Source organism: Ahaetulla prasina, chromosome 13 (genome assembly GCF_028640845.1).
Source record: "Ahaetulla prasina isolate Xishuangbanna chromosome 13, ASM2864084v1, whole genome shotgun sequence".
NCBI lineage: Eukaryota > Metazoa > Chordata > Lepidosauria > Squamata > Colubridae > Ahaetulla > Ahaetulla prasina.
Genome location: NC_080551.1, coordinates 25,694,186 through 25,715,965, shown reverse-complemented (window position 1 = coordinate 25,715,965; position 21,780 = coordinate 25,694,186). Strand labels below are relative to the sequence as shown.

General features: G+C 45.7%; 2 protein-coding genes across 7 annotated transcripts in view; one reads left to right on the top strand and one right to left on the bottom strand.

Moving 5' to 3' along the window:
- The first annotated feature begins 344 nt into the window (after positions 1–344).
- Positions 345–17,575, top strand: ICE2 (interactor of little elongation complex ELL subunit 2). 4 transcript variants are annotated; one of them, XM_058156430.1, is made up of 15 exons: positions 345–454; positions 1,414–1,518; positions 3,081–3,327; positions 3,451–3,570; positions 3,776–3,910; positions 4,302–4,427; positions 5,830–5,989; positions 6,764–6,933; positions 7,131–8,034; positions 8,415–8,578; positions 10,056–10,185; positions 11,316–11,400; positions 12,690–12,740; positions 13,377–13,635; positions 15,007–17,575. In XM_058156430.1, exons 1-15 carry the CDS (start codon positions 417–419, stop codon positions 15,208–15,210), a joined length of 2,898 nt encoding a protein of 965 aa, XP_058012413.1. In that variant the 5' UTR covers positions 345–416; the 3' UTR covers positions 15,211–17,575. The 4 variants fall into 4 exon arrangements, with proteins under 4 accessions (XP_058012413.1, XP_058012412.1, XP_058012415.1 ...); XM_058156429.1 differs by having other exon boundaries at positions 1,414–1,524; XM_058156431.1 differs by lacking the exons at positions 345–454; positions 1,414–1,518 and adding an exon at positions 2,009–2,516.
- Positions 4,897–21,780, bottom strand: part of LOC131184737 (uncharacterized) — a 24,042-nt gene continuing 7,158 nt past the window's right edge. For 2 of the 3 annotated variants that reach the window (XR_009152029.1, XM_058156440.1), the window contains exons 2-3: positions 19,539–19,695; positions 8,656–9,798 (exon numbers count right to left, since the gene is read on the bottom strand). Coding sequence is in view for 2 of the 3 variants with exons in the window: in XM_058156440.1 (XP_058012423.1) it covers positions 9,701–9,798; positions 19,539–19,695 (255 nt within the window). In the remaining variant the exon portion in view is untranslated. Of the gene's footprint in view, positions 6,056–8,655; positions 9,799–19,538; positions 19,696–21,780 lie in introns of those variants that run through there. The other variant, XM_058156441.1, reaches the window with a different exon arrangement.

Here is a 21,780-nt window from a genome sequence, read left to right as displayed (position 1 = left end):
AAAGAATAACAGAATAATAGTTGGATAGTCATCTGGTCCAATCCCTTGTTCAAGCAGGAAACCCTATATTCTTGCTGTTTGCAAAGTGGTAATGCTAAATATTCAGATTTATTCCTAAAATCCCGCCTTTATTGATCCGCATGCAAGAAAAATCAAAGTTGCACGCTTCCCATTCGAAACGTCCCGCGCTTGCTGAAAAGGAGAGGGAGATTCCGCCCTCACGCACGACGGCGTCAGGTTCCCCTCTACGCGTCCTTCCTCGCCACCCTCTGATTGGACAGTTTGCTCCCGAGCGGAGCCTCTCGGCAAGGTCTACCCCGAGGATTGGTCCATCCCGGGAGCTTGGGGCGGTGCTTGCTGATGCCGCCGCCAGTCGGGTAGCCACGCAAGGCAAGTGGTGGCGGGCCACGCTGAAGATGGCGGTGGCGGCGGCCGCTTGGGCGGCGCTGAGCTGGTAAGGGGGCTGCGGGGCTCGGACGGGGCTCGTCGGGGGCCTTTGGCGGTGGGCGGGTGGGAGCAGGACTGTGCCCTGACGTGCCTTGTGGACCCCAGGCCCCCGGAGCGTGCGAGGGGACGGGGAGGGAAGCGAGCCTCTGGGCACGTACAGAGTGCCTCTCCTTCCCCAGCTCTAGAGAGCCACAAGAGGCTGGAAACGGATCGTGCCAGAAGGGGGGAGGACACCTTTTTAAAATTAATGAGTCTTGCATCAACCCCATTTGGGACCCTCACCCCCCCCAAAAAAAATCCCCCCCCCGCCTTCCTTTGTGATCAGACTACAGTTCCCATCCTCCCCGTCGCTGCTGGAAGCAGCAAAGCCCCGCAGTCAGTTATAATATGGCTGGTGTATCTCTCTCTCTCTCTCTCTCTCATCTATCTATCTATCATAAAGACCCGAATATGCCAAGATATACATACATACATATATACATATATATGTGTATATAGTGTGTGTATACACACACACACACAATAATATGTGTGTGTGTATGTTGTATATGTTTGTCTAAAATTTATTTATTTCATTTTATTTCTATAGCCATCCATCTCAGCAAATGACTGGGCGGCACACAATTTAAAACACTTATTACAATTAAAACCTTGAAAACATTTTAAAACAGTAAAAAGCATCGAAACAGTAAAAACTAATATTTCTTGATTAATAGCTCTCCTCGTTTTTTATACTTCCCTACTGCAAGAAATACATTGTACCTAAAAAATAATTTTATTTATTTATATCATCTCTGTTTTGGGCTGGAGCAGTCTAAAAATGGGGGTATTAATCAATCAATTTGTGATTGTTGGCTGACGACCCCTGCGAGTCGAAATTCCACCCTTCTCATTTTTGATGAACCTTTGATGATGCTGTTAAAAGTTTGTATAGATGTGACTGTTTTCTTTTTCCTTGCACTTTAGGGACATCCCGCCCCAAAACGGTCACGATGTGTATTTCTCACGAGACCTTTATGAGAAATACTCTCTGGCTCCAACTCTCTCCGAACTAATGTCATTATCCAAAAGGTATCAGTAAGTGCATTCTTAAAACACCTGCTCCAGATATTTGTCCCATCCTCTCCCCCCCCCCACAATCTTTTTTCCTTTGAATTAAGGAGGGCTTTAAATAAGACCCCAGCTGGTGATGCAGAGGGAAAGAGGCAGTGAAAGCCAACTTTGCCTTTCATTCTGCAGGGGCTTGGACGTTCATGCCCCCTCCCCCCCCAAGCTGCTGACCTCTCCTGATGCGCCACTCCACCTTTTCTCCACCAAAGGTGCTAATTTAAGTTGCTCCAGTCGCTTGATGCTTCTGCGCCTGAGCCTGGCTGAGTCAGCATTTCCTCGGGAGAAGGAAGGGCTTAATTAAATTTGCCAGTTCGTGCCACAAGGATGGACTCGTTCCCTCATTCCGAGAGACAGCTGTGCGATGTTATTAAGAGCGGTAGGGACGATGCTGCCGAGACTTTTCCTGGGACTTAATTCAAGTTCTTCCTTTTCGGCTAGGTCAGCAGCTAACACTTCGCTTAGTTCATCCCAAATATGCTCAGGACTCAACCGTGCTTGTCCGGCAGATTTAAGCGCAGAGTGAACCTGTTGCACAGTGAGGGTTGGGTCTTGTGGGACCGTTCCAGGATTTCTCGAGATGTGTGTGGAATGCATAGAACCACAAAGCGAATCCTTTGCAATCACAGTGGCTTTAGAAGATTCACACAAACACACACACACTGGGAGCACCCCATCACGTGTCAAGGTGTACTGAAAAGAGTCTGAGGAATGATAGGAAATGGTTTGGGCTGCTGGAAGGAAGTGACTTTTTAATGTTGTTTGTACCTGTTCCTAAATGGGTCTGGGGTCAGCCCTTTTCCCTGCCAGCCGGTTGTGCTGAACTCCGTCTTCTTGTCTGAGGGCAGGAATACAAATTTACCCGGGAGAGATTTCAAAAGCGAACAAAATGGAGTTAAAAGGATTATTCCAACCAGCGCTTAACAGCTGTAACTCAAACGTCACCCCATGTATTTTTCCTTGTAAGTAAACTTTTAAATGCTCTCTTTAAGGTTGAGGCTTGGGGGAGTGACTCTGAAAACGCCTTACCTGTTTTGGCCAGAATTAAAAAGAAAAGCAAGTGTCAGGACTGTGTGCAAGTAGTCCTCAACTTATAAAAGATCGTTTAGTGACAGTTCGAAGTTACAATGGCACTGAAAAAGGTGACTTACGACCATTTTTCACACTTACGACCATTGCAGCATAGTCACGTGATCAAAAATCGGACACTTGGCAACTGCTCACATTTATGACGATTGCAGTGTCCTGGGGTTATGTGATCCCTTTTTGTGACCTCCTGACAAGAAAACCCATGAGGAAGCCAGGTTCACTTAACAAGTGCAGTGATTTAACTTAACAAGCAGCTTAACAACCATGGCAAGAAAGGTCGTAAAATGGGACAAAATTCACTTAACAAATGTCTTGCATAGCAACATAGTGTCTGGGCTCAATTGTGGTCATACGTCGAGGATTATCTTTCGTAACCCGCAGTTGAAGGGGAATTGAGACCACTTGCCCACGGCTGAAGGTGGCTCTGTCTGTTTCAGGCCCTCGGAGAACAAAGCTGCTGCGTCCCAGTCGGGGCCCAAAAAGAAGCAGCAGCCGGGCCAAGAGGCTGCAGTGACGGCAGAGCCCTCTGTGGCCCTTCCCCAAGAGCCCCGGGTCCCCTACCCCTATGTTTCCAGCCTCTCTGAGAAAGAGCAAAGAAGATATTTGTTTCTTTTGTCTGAATATTTAAATGCCGACCCAAACCTCTTACCCTGGTCTCAGCAAAGGAATTACACTCAGTATCTGGTAAGGACTGCCTCTCTTTTCTTTTTTCTTTCTTTTTTTTCTGGTTTGCTGCGGAGATAAGCGTAATAGCAACCGTCTAAAAGAATTGCGACTTAAAAGCTGCCACCGTTGCTTTTCTTTCAGCAAATGAGAGAATTTGTGAGCAAAGAAGTTGCAGAATTCTTGAAATTCGCTCGGAATGCTGCTAGAAGCTGTGCTAAAGATTACAGTGACATCTCTGAAGATGCCTTGCTGTACACCAAGGTAATACTGAAAGAGGGCTCTGCTGCCTTTTGCAAGAATGGAGGAGCCCTCTGCTTCTAAAATAATGGTAGATGGTTGGAGGTTTTTTTTTTTCATACATTGGTTAATCTAAAAAAAGAAGAAGAAAAAACGTTCTGCGCAGAAGCTCCTTCATGATGAAAAAATGTAAGCACTGTTCCTTTTTTTTTTTTTTGCTTTCCTGGAGGATTTCCTGAGCGCTCGTATGGACTGCGTGAAGAATTACCCTGAACGGTATTCTCTCCACGAAGTTACCAGCCTCATGGGCGGACGATTTACTAGAGAGTTGACCCTGAAGTTTGAAAAAAGTCTTGTCGCCTTGGTAAGCTTCCCAGAAAATCCCAAAGGGGCTCTTTCAAGAGGCAACTGGACTTTCTGGTTTTTCTTTGAAGACATTTCACTTCTCATCCAAGAAGCTTCTTTGGCTCTGACTGGTGACCCTGATGCCACCAAAAAAACCCACCTCCAACGACTTGCTAAAAGCATGCAAATGACCAGCTGTCTGCAAGGAATATAAATTCTTCCATTCCCCATCCTCCAGTCAGAGCTTTTCTTCAGGAAGAATGATTTCCATCCCTCCTTGGAGATTTGGGGGGGACTTTCCCTCTATTTGACCCTCCAAGAAGTAGGCGTAGGTGGTTTCTTCCTTGGACAGCCATTTAACCGAAGGTGTTACATGTATGTATGTATATGTATATTTTCTCTCTTCCAAGGGAATGGTGCATCTTGTTAAGCGATTCTTCCCCAAGCTGCCAACATCAATTAATTTACCTGCGGATAAAACTAAGCATGAACAACTCTGTGGGACTCCGGAGCACCGTGCTGCCCAGCTGCACAATGTAAGCATGCAATCGGGCCAACCACGTGTTGCTCGATTTCAATCAGGTTTGTGCGTTAACCATTCCCTGCAGGTGATCCCGATGGCTCTTGTGCTTTCCTTCCACTTTAATAGCTCCCCTTGTTACTCAGAATTCTCATTGCAGGGAGATTTGAAGCCGTTCTTTTAAAAAAAAGTGAGCAGAAATACTTCACGCGTGAACACATGAACACACTTTGACACTGTGGTAATGAGCTCTAAACTGGTGTGAACTTGAGGTCTCTTTCTCTTCCTGATCAGGAGAAGGACTTAATTACCTTATTTTTCAGAGTACAAGACGTACCGCAGTATAAGATGCACCTTAGTTTTTGGGGAGGAAAATAAGAAAAAAACTGATTGGCAGGTAGAACGGCCTCCCGGAATACCTCCAATCAGCTGTTCCCAGAGGTGAATTTTAGCAACCGGTTTCTTGGTTGTGAGCTCTCTGCCTTGTGGGTTTGGGGGTGTTTTTTTTTTTGGTTTTTTTTTTCTGCCTCTTGAAAGCCTCCGAAAGAGCTTCAGAAAAAAAGCCTCTGTTTGGGGGCTTCTTTTCTGAAGCTTCGTTTCTGATGCTTTTTTTCAGTCTCTGACACCTCCATTTGAGAAGCTGGGTGGCGCTACATTCGGAGTATAAGATGCATCTAGATTTTCACCCTCATTTTTTGGGGGAAAAGGTGTGTCTTATACTCCGAAAAATACAGTAGGCTTCAGCTTCTTCACTTTTTATTATAGACAAGGCAGAAATTATAACTTTGGACCAAGCCAACATTTGCCGTTGGTTCGTTTTAGAATGGATTAAATTTTGTTTTAAATTGAGTTCAACCCAACTCAGAAATGTCCTACCTTTAGCAATAATCAGAGTTTGCCATTGTTTTAGTTTAGAAGAAAAATGTCTTCATCATTATATTACGTTCTGTACTCTAAAACAACTGCTGCAAATCCAGTTTAGGGACAATTCCGAGAGATATTTGGGCAACGAGTAATAAACATAAGCATTGTTCCATGGTGAAATGATATCATTAGCAAGCTCTACGATTTAAGATATCTTAACTCTAAGCACACATGAACACACCCACACATGTATAGGTAAGAGTGAGGTATTTGTAGAAAGCGGGCAGGATGCAGACTTGACTAACTCCAAATCAAGCCTGAACAAAGGAGCTGTTGATTCTTAAGGGCAAGTTACATAAATAGTCATGTTTGCCTAATTATGTTGATTCTTAAGGCCAAGATAGATAAATAGTCATGTTTGCCCAATTTTATCGTGTGCTAAAAATACTTCAGGGACATTAGTTAATTCTTCAACTTTAATAGGGTAATCATGTCATTTTGTTCAACCTAATTTACAATTTATTATCTCATCATTTCCATTTTTTTTAAAAAAGGACATTAGCACTGACCCAAATGCTGAAAAACTGGCTGCCAAATACTGTCCTCAGGTGGTTTTGACCGGTGAATCTTTATATACTCTGTTGAACAATCACGGTCTGGATTATAAGCAGCAGTGGGAACTTCCTGTGTTGGTGAAAACAGTTTCTCTTGCTGGTGAGCTTCGGTTTTTTCCCTCATTTTAGCGTAGAGTTGGTCTTTAAATGGTTTTGATGCTGACTTCTGCAAGTTATTTCAAAGTAAGGGTCAGGCTTAGTGGTGGGATTCAAGGAATTTAACAACCGGTTCTCTACCGTAATGATTTCTTCCAACAACCAGTTTGCCAAGTTGCTCAGAAAGTTAACAACCGGTTCTCCCGAAGTGGTGCGAACTGGCTGAATCCCACCACTGGTCAGCCTCATCACTAGAACTTTACAGTGAGCCAAATAGATTGTGCACATGTTCATTTTCCTGATCTAGAGTCCCTTGGAACTTCATAATTATGCCTTAACTCCAAACAGAATAGTTTTGCTTTAAGTGTCTGGAAACAAAAGCAAACAAATGTGGTTTCTTTTTATACAAAATGACTGTTGATCTTGTAATAGCAAAGAATAGGAAATGGACTAGGAAAAACTAACAGTAGGTGGCTTCACAGTTTCTTTTTGATGTTGAATATTAACTCTGTCTGGAGAGTGCAGTTTGTTTATTCTGGGTTATTATTCTGTTACATGACCTGTGTATTTATTTTTCACCGAAAGATTCTATGTGATGATTAAAACAACCTCTACTTCTTGTTTATTGACTATCTTTTTCCAACTAATAATGGTTTTAAAAAAAAGTTTTGGGAAGGCAAATCCAGCTCCTATTATCTGGGAAATGTACTTTGTGTACTTCCATATTTAGAAGATTAAAGAAAAAAAATACGAAAATCCACTTTTTTTTCTCCCAAAGGCCTGAAACCAGTCAAAGTGGCCTACATCAACCCGCCTCTCCCGAAGAAGGAAATGAGCGTGAGGGAAAAAAACCAGCTTTTTCATGAATTCCTGATAGATTTTTACATGACGAAGCAATCCAGTATTGTATCCCGAGCTGTGATACTAGACAAGCCGTCAGAAGAGATGGTGAGTTTCAATCTTGTTTCTTTGTTTTGTTTGAAGTACTAAAAGGAACGTTGCCTAAATTTCATAGGATAAGAAGCTTGCATTTGGAAAAAAAAAAGGAATATTGGCAGTTGAAACCTTCAAGACCTGTGATGTGGTGCAAATGATGCCATGTGTGTCTCCAGGCTGCATCCCCGTTTTTTCTCTTTCTCTTCCAGCTGGGAACAGAGCTTAAAACCTGCCAAGGCAGACCCTTGCAGGAATCCGTTTCTGCAGATCTGGACTTCGATACGGACGTCACCGAACTGGAGAGTTTTGCTTCAGCTGCAAGGCCTCTGACCGCTTCTCCAGCTGAGGTCTCTCCTGCAAAGGTGGCCTTCTCGGAGTACCTGACAATGGAAAAAGGGCAGGAAGGGAGGAGGAGTAAAGTGAAGGACCAGGAAACAGACTTTAGCAGCAGGAAGGCCTCAGCCTTGGGAAAGAACCCCCCAGATTTGGATAATGAGGGAAACTCATCGGGTGACGCTTTCGAGCCGATGGAAACGGACCCAGATGGCAGAAACCTTGCTTTGGCCAAAGAAAAAAATCTGGACCACAATATCTTGATTGCTTCTTCAGATAAAAATTGTAATATCACTGAAGGCACTGCCAAAGATGTCCGATCCCCTGCCCTGTCCTGCAGCAGTGACATGGATGGAGAACATCTGATCATCATCATCGATCCAGAATGCGAACCTGGCCATGCGCCTGAACCTGGTGCTGGGGGATCTGCTCCTCCTTCCCCCAGACCTGGACAGGCCCTCTCAGAAAGACCAGCCGAGTCTTTGGAGACGCACGAAAAGAGTGTTCCCTGCAAGCTTCGCCCACGATTGTCTGAGAAAATCGATCCCCTGGGGCAGATTTTGAAAATGCAAACCAAGCTCCTGAAGCCCTCTTCTCCAAATTCTCATGGGCACCTGCCGGTAACCAGTGAAAGGAGTTTGAATCCTACTCAAGGCCAGGCAGATGCCCCTTCTCTCCCTTTGGCCTCTTCAGTTGTGGAGCCAGGACAAAATACTGTAGCAAATATAGGCACCTCCTCCAAGTTCACCTGGGCAACCTGTTACCAGGGGCCTCAGAAAGGTAGGTTATGTGATGGCTAGGCAGTAGCTGTAAACCCATGATTCTCAAAAGATGGCCAGCTTTAAGATGGGTGGACTTCAACTCCCAGAATTTAACTGAATACGAGTGGACTTCAACTCTCAAAATTCAATTTTAAGATGAGTGGACTTCAATTCCCATGAATTCCCCAGTTAAGGTGCCTGAGGAATTCTGGAAGTTGTAGTCCACCCATCTTAAAGTTGCAACACTGCTGTAAATATTTCTGGTACATCTGTACACAATCCATTCTTTGTTCAGGATCCAAGTGAATTTCATATTAGGGAGAAAAATTTCTTTAATGGGTGAAGCATCTTTGTGCACAAAAGAGCCAGCATGACCATGTCTCTCCCGTCTCCTGAAAGGGATGCTGTGGGATGCAGTTGAAGAGACGGCCGACTACGAGCCTCCTCAGCATGGCAACCTGGTCTACAAATTGTACAGCTTGGACGACATGCTGCTGTTGGTGCGGACCACCGTCCAGAAAGCCGAGTTGAGACCCCATCAGAAAAAGGCAAAATTCAGGAGGGTAGGTTCTCAGGTGGGAGGATGGCTTTCTTGGGGGTACGAAACGCTTTGGTGGATTTAGATTTTAGCCAGCTCCGATGCGGGATTCCTGCTGGGGTCATTATAGTTATTGTCATTGGCAGAAACCGTTTCTTCCAGGGCATGAAATAAAAGCGTGAGGGTTTGTGAGCCTGCAGTAAGAGAGAAAGAATTCTTGGCAGATGATTTGTAATATGGGTAATTCCTTTAAGCTGAGTTTGTAGGGTGTCATCTCTGATTCGTCATCTTTCCCGCTCCCCCTGGATTTCCAAAGGGGGCAGAATTACAGGGTTAAATTCTTAAAAGTCTCTCCTAGATTTGCAAGAAATAGGAGTGAATGTTTTTGGTCCTTGGTGTTGTGGTCCGCCAGCAGAGCTGGCAACGGCGATGAGGCTGAGGAAGAGCGTGGGCCAGTCTTGGAGGTTGAGGAAGGCCTGGACGAGGGCTCTGTGTTGGAGGCAGAGATGGGGCCAGGGCCATCTGGGAGTGATGTGTGGACTCCGGAGCCTCCAGAGGCTGATAGTAGTGAGGCAGAGGAACAGGAGGAGCCTGTTCCTAATGCACGCATGAGAAGAGCTGCCAGAAGGCAAGAGCAGCTAAGGCAAAGAGGACGACTTGGGAGTATGATTGGCCCCTCCCATAAGGCTTAAAAGACCAGCAACGGCGTTTGGGCTCTTTGCCTGAAAACAATGTTGATAGAATTGCTCCTTGTCTTGCTGCATTTATTTCTTGTCGGCATCTTCTGCTTTTGAACTTTTGCCAAGAAAAGCCTTTGGCAGTTTGCCACAATAGACCAAGGTTGGTGATAAGCCTGAAGAATTTGGATTATAAAGAATTTGCTTTGATTTAGTTTGGACGATGCTGAGAATGAGTTAATTCTCAGCTGTTCTAATAAAGTCTGTTTGTTTTTGAACTGATTGCATCTATTACTTGGGCCTGGGTCATAACACTTGGCCATTTTTTTACCACTGTAGTCTTGGCGGTCTGTTCCAGGGTGGGTATTATGTGCCAGTGTAGTAAATGCTAGAATTGTATCTTCTGACTTCACAGATGCTCACCTGTGAACCCTTTGGCATTTTGTTTTTTTTGAAGGCTGGTGTAAGAGTTACATTCCTTGTTTCTTGTTTCGGAGAGTTCGAGCCACCGTCCCATCCAATTCCAGCTTCATAAAGGAACGACATACAGCAGTGTCATCTGCTTTCTCTAGAATGGGGAAAAACAAAAATTGGCTGAGGAAGAATCTTTCCGATTGATCCCTAACAGTATAACTTGAGTTTCCTATTAATCAGTAAACAATAATTCTCTAAGCAAATTATTGTTCCTTTCTTACTTGTAGCTCTAAGGGGCTGGTCTCAGAGAAGGCAAGTCTTAGCCAGGAGGGTGAGATTACCTTTTGCTTTCCCACTCAGTAGGCGGAGTGGAAATACTTTCAAGTGGAAAAGCTTTTGTTTGTTTTCCAGCACTTTCCTGTTTACATGTTGCCAAAGTTGGAATACCAGGCCTTTTACGGTGTAGAAGCCTTGACTGAAGACGAAGTCTGTCTGCTGTGGACCGAAAGCTTGTTACATTCCAATACTTCATTCACTGTGGGTAAGTGGGTTTTCTCCTTGCAAAACAGAATGCAGCGTCCTTCCTGCCAGGGGATTTATACAACTGACTGTAATACAGGAAATCCTTGACTTACGACCGCAATTGAGCCCAACGTTTCTGTTGCTAAGTGAGACATTCGTTAAGTGAAATTTGCTCCATTTCACGACCTTGCTTACCACAGTTAATGAATCACGGCAGTCGTTAAACAAGTAACACAGCTGTTAAGTGGATCTGGCTTCCCCTTTGACTTTGCTTGTCAGAAGATCGCAAAAAGGGATCATGTGACCCCGGGGCACTGCAACCCTCATAAATGTGAGTCAGCTGTCAAGCATCCAGATTTTGATCACCTGACCATGGGGATGCTGCAAAGGTCATAAGTGTGAAAAACGGTCGTAAGTCACTTTGTAACTTCAAATGGTCACTAAACAAACAATTGTAAGTCGAGGACCAACTGTAATGTTCCAGTAATTCTTTCAAAAATCCTGTGTTTACTGAACTTGGCAGATACGTGGGATCAAACAGGAGGCAGATGGCACGAAGATAATGAACCTTATTGTGAAACTTTGGTCTCCAAGTAGCTGATAAAGTCGCTGGAACGCCTCCTTTGTGGCTTGTATGAAGATCTCATTCGGAGCAATTAAATCTCCAAAAGCAAGAGTAGTAAAAATCCTGATAGGATCCTGTTGAGAAAGCGGCATTTGGTCAGTTGCATCTCAAATCTGCCTCAGTTCAGAGCATTTGTTGCTCTTCTGCTGGACATGGGGACTGAAAACCTAACTGAGACTCAACTTCAGTCCACACCCAAGAAAGGGCCATTTCCTGAGCAATGCACAGGACCTTAAAATCACTGGAGTGGTTTTTAGAGAGCTTAAAAGCCCTCTTTTAAATTAAGAGTCTGAGCAGAAAAACTTTTCAGGCCTGCTGCGTGCTTCATGCTAACCCTGGTTGATTGGATAAACCACAACAAGCTAATAGGTTAGGGGGCTAGGCAAGCTCAGCCTCCGAATTAAGCCTGACTTTCCCTTTGTTTCAAGTTCTGGCAGTCTCGCAGTTTCATTTTGGCCTAAGCTGCGGTGCCTCCGGCTTTGACGTTTCTTCCTTTCCACTTGGGGAATCTCCTCCTCCTGTAGGTCACATCGATGCCCTGACTTCCCAACTTTTCCTGCTTGAGCGGCTGACAGGGAAGGCCTTGAAAAGACGATTTGGCACGTTTAAGTAAGTAAGATGGCTGGCAAATCAGTGTTACAAGTAAACAAAAAAACTTCCCATAATGAAAAGTTCTCTTATAGGGAGTCCCTAATTTCTGAATTTAAATATTTTCTTCCAGCAAATGCAGTAGAAATCATGGTTTGTTTTTTTTAATCAGTATTTACTCTTTAGTTGTATGATATCTTACTCTCTTTGGTCTACAAATACTCAACCCTCTGTTAGTTTTCGGTTGAATGATCATTTAGACAGAAATTTTATCCATAAGTGAGCTACTAATATTTGGATTTCAGGTAGTCCTCAACCATAATTGAGCCCAGACTTATGATCTGGTTATTAAGCAGGTCATCACATGTCCACGCCCAATTTTACAACTTTTTTGCAATGGTCGTTAAGTGAACACACTGGTCATAAACCAATGGGAGGGGTGCCAGCTGTCAGAACTTCAAACCTGGGTTGTAAATATCTTTTTTTTGCTCCTGTTGTAAACTGGAACAGTCACTAAGTGACTAGTTGTAAGTCAAGGACTCCCTGTTTTCCTGCTATCCTGAGCCAGTATTAATAAGAGGAGGGTCTTTTATTTTACAGTAGAGCTACTCTGATCATACTCGGCCACAGAAGCCTCCCCAAAGCTTTCATTTCTTGATCCCTTTGCGGAATGACAGCTGACGAAGTCCAGAGATTTCTCAGACTTTCTTTTGAGTCATGAGGTTTAGGAACTTCGTGCCCCAAAATGTGACTGACAGTTGAGGATGCTGCACTTCCTGTCAAATGCCATGTTTCATGGTTTATCCACACATCCTGCAGCTGCTCGGAATGGATTTAAAATAACTTAAACAGCTGATGGAGTCTGACCTCTCACCGGCTTGTCTCTGGCGGCTGCCAGAAAGAGCTTTGCCTTCGGAATCCATACCATTCCTCAGAGTTCTGCACACCTGTTTATCTCTTGAAAAAATAGCCATTGCGAAGTTTGCATAATACATTAATTTCCCCTAATTATTTTGTGAATGCTTTTCTTCAGGGGTGAAATGCTCCTGGTTTGGACCGGATCGCCCGATCCGGTAGCGATGGCGGTGGGTGGTTCAGAGAACCAGTAGCAAAAATTCCTGCCCCCCACATGCACAACATCTTTGGCCAAAGATGTTGTAGAAAAAATGCTTTTAAAAGTAAAACAAAAACAACAACAAAAAACTTGGCCACGCCCACCCAGTCACATTACACCCCTCCCACCAAGCCACGCCCACAGAACCGGTAGTAACAAATTTTACATTTCACCTCTGCTTTTCTTCCCTCCACAGTCCAACCAATTCATTACATATTCTCCAAAACATCTTGAAGAAAGTGGCTGGGTACGTACTTGGCTTTCTCCATTCCTTCTCTTTCTGAACTTTGCGTGCGTAGCAAATGATTTAAACTAAGGCCAGGCCCAGAGGTCCAGAATCCTGTGCTGGGAACCTTGTAATGAACACTTGGAATTTGGGATAAGGGGGAGGGGTGGAGACCCGAATCTATTCTGGATCATCATCGCACACGTTCAAAACCGCATATCGGTGACAGAGTGCAAAGGAGGCAGTTTGCGTCCCACAGAGCCAGAGGGAGCAACCTGATTGATCGATTGATTGGTTTTGATTTTGATTTTGATTTTGATTTGCGTAGCCGCCCACCTTGGCAAATGACTCTGGGCGGCTCCCAAGTCAAAACGTACATTACAATTAAAATTTAAAAAACATGTTGAAACAGTAAAAATAGTAAAAAGCATTAAAATGGTAAAAAAAAAACATTGAAAAACATCAAATTCAAAGTGCACACCAAAAGCAAGCTTGGTATGATGCTTTAACAATACAGCCAGGAGGTGGGGGCCTTGGCGCAGGTAGCACCCCAGGAACAGGGCCAGGTTTTTAGAGCTTTACGGAAGGAGAACAGGGGCTGCTGCAGAAAAGCTCTGCAGATTTGGTGCGGGTTTGTAATGGCTGTTGTGTTGTCAGCTTGCAGGAGGGCTCCTTCCTCTTGACTCACCTGGCGGGAGACTCCTCGGTGTCCATCTACAAGAGCTCGGAAGGAATTGCCACTCGGGCCATGTACAACCTGCATGCCGCTCACGCCAACCTGCCCCCCACCCCGGCTTCCCTCTCGGTGCCCTGGGTCCCCCTCGACCCCAACATCCCTCTGCCGCATCACTTTGCTCAGGGCCGCGTCCCGTGCACTTTCCCACCAGTGCCGGACAAGGGCGCCAGGACCATGAAGGTGAGGAAGAATTATTGGGAAAAACTATTTAGGGTTTGGCCACCCCACGTGAGAGCAGGGCTCCCCCTTTTTTAATTACAAAACCTTTCCAGAGATGTTAGTTTTCAAAGTGGGCTGCTTCATCGCCTTTCAAAGTACCGTATTTTTCAGAGTATAAGATGCACCTTAGTTTTTGGGCAGGAAAATAGGGTGGGGGGAATTCTGCCTACCAGGTATTCTTCTGGCTAGCGTCCTTAGTCTGGTCAGCTTCAGCACATTAGTTCACTGGTTTTGAGTATGCGCACGCCTCATTTGGGGCTGAAAAACAGTTTCTAAAGCAAAGCTGATCGTCGGAGAGAGAAGCAATGAGAAAACCAGGCGAAGCGCGGAAGGTCCCTTCACTCACTAGCGCCTCGTTAAGGCTGAAAACAGCTTCGAAAAAGCTACATTCGGAGTATAAGACGCACCCAAATTTTCAGCCTCTTTGGGGGCGGGGGAGTGTGTCTTATACTTTGAAAAATACAGTAATTCCAGAAGACATTTAAATAGTAGTTCTGCAAATAGAGATGAGGGAGAAATCTTAGAGCTGGGATCTCCAACCTTGGAAACTTTAAGACTTGTGGACTTCAACTCCCAGAACTCCCATGGCTGGCTGAGGTATTCACAAGTCAGAGTTGCCAAGGCTGGAGACCCCTGTCCTAGAGGTTAGAATAGAATAGAATAGAATAGAATAGAATAGAATAGAATAGAATAGAATAGAATAGAATAGAATAAGAGTTGAAAGGGACCTTGGAGGTCTTCTAGTCCAACCCCCTGCTCAGGCAGGAAACCCTAGACCATTTCAGACAAATGGTTATCCAGTCTGTTCTTAAAAACTTCCAGTGTTGGAGCACCCACAACTTCTGGAGGCAAGTTGTTCCACAGGTTCAGAAGAGGGGAAGCAGATAATAACACCCTAGCGATACCGAAACCCTCACTGCCCTGCATGGCTCCTTCACAACAACATACGTTTACAGCGACCATATTTTCTTGGACAAAACAGACCACAAGCCTGAAAAAGGGACAAGTCTGAAAGAGGTTCATAAGGGTAAAAATAAATATATTGATCACTTTGCTTTGCAAAGGAAAACTCAAGAGCAAAGCCAAGAAAACAATTAGCTAATTCAAGAGGGCTGCTTTCTCTGAAGTGCAGGATTGTCCTGTATAATAAAGGGTGTGTTGTCACTGTGCACATAATTAACTTGCTGCAGTGTTGTTGGTTTTCATTTGGGGGCAGAACAGCAGAAAGAAAGAGCTTTCAGGGTGACTTACATTTTAACCAGTTCTGACAGAAACTTGAGTGTTGACTCATTTTGAAGCAGTTTCCTCTTTCTCTCCCTTTCTGGCTCCTAGATGAGTAGGAAAGCCAAAGCTTTCCCCGGCACACCCAGCCACCGAGGGCCAATCTCCACCGAATCCAGGGACCGTTCCCTGCAGGCTGAGCCCCCAAGGAAGAAGCGTGGGACTGCGCAGAACAAGGGCTCCAGGCCAGCGAATCAAGGCCCAAACCGGAAATTCTGGAAAAAGAAGCACCCCAACCAAGGCCACATGACTTAATCGTGAGCAGGAACAGCAGTCTTTCTCGGCAAAAGAGCTCCTTCGCCAGTGAACGAAGAAGGTGGGGTTGGACAATTCCATCAGACCGGGCAGAGCTGCCAGGCAGGGCAGCCATTAAACCTTCCCATGTCTTCGGCACCTAAGAAGCGCATCGGAGGAGTTTATCCTGTGTGGAGAACGCCTGGAGCAACATGGGAAGGAGGGCAGCCAAACTCTGCACGATCACAATCGCTTGTATATCCCCGTTTGTTCCAGTAACGTTACTGGGTGAAAACCAAGCCCTGCGGTAGCTTTCCGTTAAAGTGGGCAGTTGCATTTGAAGAGTTCTGCTCTCTTGGGCAGCGGGGGCGGAGGTGGCAGAGAACGGATCTTAGTTTGAATTTCCCTGCCCTTTTCTGCAGGTTGCAGGAATGTCAGGAAAACCATCTCGGCCACAACCACAAACTGCTTTTAAGTTTAAATTTTGTTTTTAGAGGGCTCTGATTTGTTAAGAGTCTCTTAAGGCTCATCATCCCTTGGTCCTCGGACACATGCCATCATCCAAAACGCAAAGGCATTTAGATGCTTTGAGGGTTTAAAACAGGGATGCCCAACCTTAGCAACTTTAAGGCCTGTGGACTTCAACTTCCATTTATTTATTGATTTCCTTTTTCAGGGGGTCAAAGTGAGTACTGGGCTGGCTTTGAGTGTAGGTGTCTTTGTCTTTCCAAAATACAGTTAAAATTCCCCAATTGCTGATTTCTAATTTTTTTTTTTTATTATTATTATTATTTTTGTGGAACACATATTTGAATTTTGTTTGGGCTTTTTGCCCAGCTTGTACGCACATTGTCATTTGGCACTATTTTGTATGCCAGACTAATTAACATTGGAGTCTGTGGTTGCGTGGCCGCAGTTGTGTAGTGCTCCTGCCCCAGGCGGGATCAGGATGAAGTGGGCAGGGCAGCCTTGGTGTCATGGCACAGAAAAGTTTTCTGCCAAAGCACCGCCATGTTTGTGCAAAGTTACACCCGGTGTCTGAGACATCAGCCTTCCCGTCCCACATTCCAGGCACTTAAGCTTTCAGAATTTTTTTTTTAATTTGTTGTTGTTGTGGGTGTTTCTACACTGATATTTATTTATTTATTTATTTTGGGCACGGTTTATTTCTTACGATCCCTGCCTAAATGCTGTGCTTTCTCCAAGAAAGAACGTGGTTTCGGTTTGGTTTGTACCGCGCCACATCCACACATAACGCTCTCTTAGTTCCCGAAGAGCCGTAAGTTTTTAATCTGGTTGCCACAACAAACATCGTCTTTGTTTCTGCAATCTGCTGGGGTTGGCTGGTTTCAATGAGAAGGTAGAGCCTTTGGGTTGCAGCGTTGCTTAACATCAGGTTTTCTTTCAAAATCCAATCTGACCTCCCACAAGGAAAATCTTTCCAAGATGAGTCATGCACAATAATCGGGTGGGGTTCCCGAAGCTTTGGCTGGCTCCGGAGAGGGATTTAAAAAAATCTGCTTGACAACAGAGGAGATAATCTGTAAGGCTTTTCCTCTGAACTCGGCCTCTGCACTTACGGTCCAAATTTCCTCTTGAGCGCGTTGCGGCAAAACTGACCTCTCGAGTGCGGCCGTAACTTCTTGGCTGCTTGGGGACACAGGCCGTTCAGCTGCTTCAAGGGAAATTTGGTGCCTGCTGAGCCCTGCTTTGGCTGGCTGGCTGGGTTTTGTGGATAGCCGAATAAGTGCTTTAACTTGGCCCCTTTTTATAGTGTGTTAAAAAGAGGGGAATTCTGCACTGAGAAGTTTTGAGGGTTTGAAATGGGGGTGTCCACCCTTGGCAACTTTTTAAGTCCTGTGGATTTCAACTCCCAGAATTCTGGGAGTTGAAGTCCATGGGTCTGAGAATTGTGCCAAAGTTGGACCCTCCTGGTTTAAAAGAATCTAACTTCCAATTTGCAATTTGCCTTTCAGTTACTATTTCAATTACTCTTGTCGAGCTTCTTAGGGTGGCCCTGCGCAGAATGGACACATAGGAAGATTAGCTTGAGTCTCTCTTATTTTAGGGCCCTGTACACCCACCGTAAGATTGAATCTGGCTTGGAAATCGATTCGCTTCAGTTTGGCTCTGAATGTGAGTGGGAGATTGGCCGACAACGCCTGTCCCAATCCAAAGCAAAGATCAGAAATTCAGACTTCCCTTTTAACCCTCCACAGGAAATCCACAAACGGCTGTAATTTGTGTAATTTTTCTACTACAGAAAAATAACGTGCAATTTGCAGGACTCGGAGATGTTCCCCAAACACCCATCAGCCCTGCCTCTTTCGGTCCTGATTTTCCCTGACTGCGCGTGTAATAAAATGAAAACATAGGTAGTGCTTCACTTACGACCATTCATTTAGTGACCATTCAAAGTTACGACGGCACTGAAAAAAGCGACTTGTGACCAGTCTTTGCACTTAATAACCTCACAGGGTCCCCGCAATCAAGTGATCAAAATTTGGCCCCATCCGATCGCCCTTGGCGACATTCGGGGTGGGGGGACTTCCACAAACAAAGTCAATGGGGGAAGCCACATGGAGGGGATTTGCTTAGCGACCACAGCAAAAGCGTTGAAATCAGGTGTGACTTACTTAGCGGCAGAAGTTGTCGTAAGTCAAGGACTATCTGTAAATCTTCCTGGCGCATTGGGCTGATGCCTCACCAAGCAGCACCCTCTGCAGCCCCTCTTGCTTCCCCCCTTCGGTGGTCTTGCAGTGGGTGAACGTGGCCCTGCACAATTCCTCCTTCTAGCGGCGCAGCCAATGCGATGTTGCTGCATTCTGAGCTCGCCTCTCCCTCTTTGCAGCCAAGCCGATGATGCAGGAAGCCGAGTGCTCCTGCGGGCATTTGCTGGGCTCCGTTCCACGCGGGAGACCTTGGGCTTTTGCCTCCTCCAGTGACCTGCAAATCTTCCCCCGCTGCTTAGACTGGGAGGATCCGTCCATCGATGGTGCTTGCTGAAGCCCCTGGACACAGCTTTTGTCTCAGGCACAAGGGCCGTGTCCCTCAAGCCCAGCTGGCTGCTTTGGCTGAGCTAGGGGTGGGGAAACTGGTCCCAGAAAGGACCCCGATTCACACACACACACTTAATTATCCCTCAATTCTGTGAGCAAAGTGAAGCAGATCTCCTTCTTTTCTTCCGCTTCAGAGACACTGGTGCTCCTTCACCAAGCCCTGCCTGTTGGAGCTGCAGCAAGTAAAGGAGATAATACTTTTGCATCGGTTTAGAGGCAGATGACCCTTAGCTTTGTGGTCCTGGCCATCTTTGGCTTGGAGGAGCTCCCTTTTCCACCACTGAGGCTGGCTGCTCACTGCCTTCTGCTTGGCCTTGGCTTGGCTGGATCTATGCCGTGCAGTGGCTGCGGCTGACTCCAGTTTCCATCCTGCTCAGCCAAGAAGGTTACTGGGGTAAATGTATGAGAAGCAGCTTGATATTTAAAGCACAATTGCCCAAAACAAAAGAAAACCCTGGACTTGTCTCCTCCTGCTTCGTTTCTGTTGGTCTCCTGAAGGATGGGCTACGCAGTCGGCTGAATTCATCGATTATGAATTCATAATCGACTCTGCTGGTGGATCAATGTTGCTAATGGTTTTCTCTGATGCTCCTCCAAAACCAGCTGCCTCTCTCAGGCCTGGTGCCAGCAGATGGGCCCGTGCCTGCACACGCATTCCAGCTCCCTGGGAACCTTGAATGTTCTCCCTTTCGGCTGGATTACGGAGACACCGTCTTTCCAGCAAACGTGCTGGGGCTTGCGAGGAGGTCTTAGCTGGGACAGGAGGACGTTTGACACCCAACCTCTGATTGCCTTCAGCAGCAGGCTGCCTCCGCTCAGCCTTATCTGGGAGCGAAGGCGGAGAGTTCCAGTCCTACCAAAAAAAGCAACACCCACCCAAAACAATTCCCTCTCTGTTTTACTGCAGTTTGTGAGTTTAGGGCAGGGGGGAATAGAGTCATGGAAATAGAAATAACCATAACTACATAGTACGATGGACTTGCAGGGCTGGCGCAACGTGTAACATGTTCACACTGGTGCATTAGGACTGGGGGTGGTTCATATGATTTATTGGGTTAGTGATTTTTCTGTCTTCACTGTGAGCGGTATTGTGTCGGGGTGTGTGTGCACTGAGGGAGCTCAACCAATCTCATTATACATATGTTGTGCACTGACAATAAAGATTTGAAATTGAAATGAAGTGGAATTGGAGGCACGGATCACGCCTCTTCATAGCCAGGAGTAAGAATGGAGGTAATCCTCAATTTATGACAATAGGACCAGAATTTCCATTGCTAACTTGAGTCATACCTGATTTTACAACCGATGGCCGGACAGCTGCAAGTCTGATAAGAGCCTGCCTCTCCCTTGGCCGGGAGTGGCTGGGGAGCTGAAGTGGACACTGCTGATGTTCCTCTTGCTCCTGTTTTCTCTGGCGAGCAGGATGGGAAAGCTGGAACTGGCAGGTCTGCAAAACAAGGAGGGACCTCCAAAATTGTTCTTTGCTGCCCAAACAGCCTTCCTGGCCTGAAATTCTTCCCAACCCTCCCGGCCTTCCAGTGGGCTCTTAGGCTGCCCAGAGTCACTCAGGTGAGATGAGTGGCAATAGGAAGTCCCATCAATCAAATCAATAGTCAAAGAGGCAGTTGTGAATTCTTCAAAACATTCCTAATGGGTCGAGTGAGGGGTGGGAGGCGCCTTCTTTAATAAACAAGGATGGATGGATCTGTTTTGTGGGTAAGTGGATGGATATTTTGCAGTTTTCTTACATTCTGCCATCCGTGATTTGATTGCACCGAGTAATCATGTCTGGCGGTCAGAACATTAAAAATCAGGAATCTACACCCCCCCCCGCCCGAAAATACCAGGGATTGATTGTTCACCCCACCCCTTGTTTTTCCCCCCACATAGTTTCCTTTTTAAGTGAGTCAGGAAACGGGTCTGGCCGGACTTTGGGTACAATTCTAGCCACGCCTGTTTCTTGTTCATTGTTGACACACACTTCATTCATCCCTTTGCACTCAGCAGTTGCCAAGCATTGTTTTATTTCCCATTTGTGGGTGCACCCCAGGCAACGTCTCACTGCAGACGGTCCAGCAGGAGTTTATGGCCGGCAAAAGCTTGTAGATCTAATTCTGAGAGATCCCATAAATTGGCTGCGCCCTCCATTGCCCCGTGCCTTAAGCAAGGTTTAACTCAACTTTACCCGTCAATGTCGAAGTCTCCCGAATACAGGACCTCTGGCCCTCCTGAGATCCCCAATAAAGATTTAACATTCTTTCTTTGGTTGACCTGGAAACATTTCTGATGACGTGCTCTGTGGGAATGATATTGGCCTACGTACTTTTACACGCAAAACTCAGTGCACAAAATGCAGAATAGCATTTGCTACATGGCATTGTTTTGAGTTCAGTTGCCTCTTGTGACTTAGGTTTTCTTTCAAACTTCTTAACAAAGATACATTTGCCTTGCTAGTGTTTTTCCAACACTGACAGGCCCTCAGCCAAAACAACAATCTAACATTGTCATAACAATATAAGCAGAGCAGGAGCAACAGCAGATCATGGCAGTGGTGAAATTCAAATTTTTTTACTACCGGTTCTGGGGGTGTGGCTTGGTGGGTGTGGCAGGGGAAGGATACTGCAAAATCTCCATTCCCACCCCACTCCTGGGAGAAGGATACTGCAAAAACTCCATTCCCACCCCACTGTGGTCAGCCAGAGGTGGTATTTGCCGGTTCTCCGAATTGCTCAAAATTTCCGCTACCAGTTCTCCAGAACCTGCTGGATTTCACCCCTGGATCATGGGCTTAGTTAGAAAAGTACTAAGCCAGCCAGGTTTGGCAAAAGTAACCTTGGATGTCTAGGGCAGTGCTAACCGAATGGAATGGAAGACTTCTTTCTGGTGCCTTTCTCCCCACGGGCTATGTTTTGAGGGCAAAAGTGGAGTAATTGTGTAACCACACCAGATGTCCAGATACACAGCAACATTCCATTGGTGTTGTGTAATAAAATGGGCATTCAGACATGATGTTGCATTACAGTTGTTCACTTCCGTCAGGAACTGCCTGATTCAGCAGCCTAGAATATTTTTTCCCCAAATTTAGGGGATGCCTCTGACACTCGCAAGGCTTCACAATCGTTTCTTTCTGCAAATGGCTTGCAAATTAAGGTGTGTCCCCTCCCCCTTTTTGGGGTCCTCAGAAATCAAAATTGGGACAAAACTCCTTTCTCTGGCAAAGGGATCCGGTGCACAAGAGCACAGATGCTTCCCTGACCTTCTCTCTTAGCCTACCCCTTCTCACAGGGTCATCATTGTGGGGAAAATAGGAGGCGGATGGTGTATTGGATCTATTCACTGCCTTTGGTTATTTGTATAAATAATAAAGGCAGGCAGGATATAAATAAAAATAAATACAGGGGAGGCTACGCTGAAAATGAAGTTACGTCAATGTGGTTAAGGCAAAATTGGATAGGTAACACCCCTACTACTGTTTCCATCCCTGAAGTAGTGTTTTTTTTTCTCCCTCCCCCCTCCTTCCAGAGACGCTAGA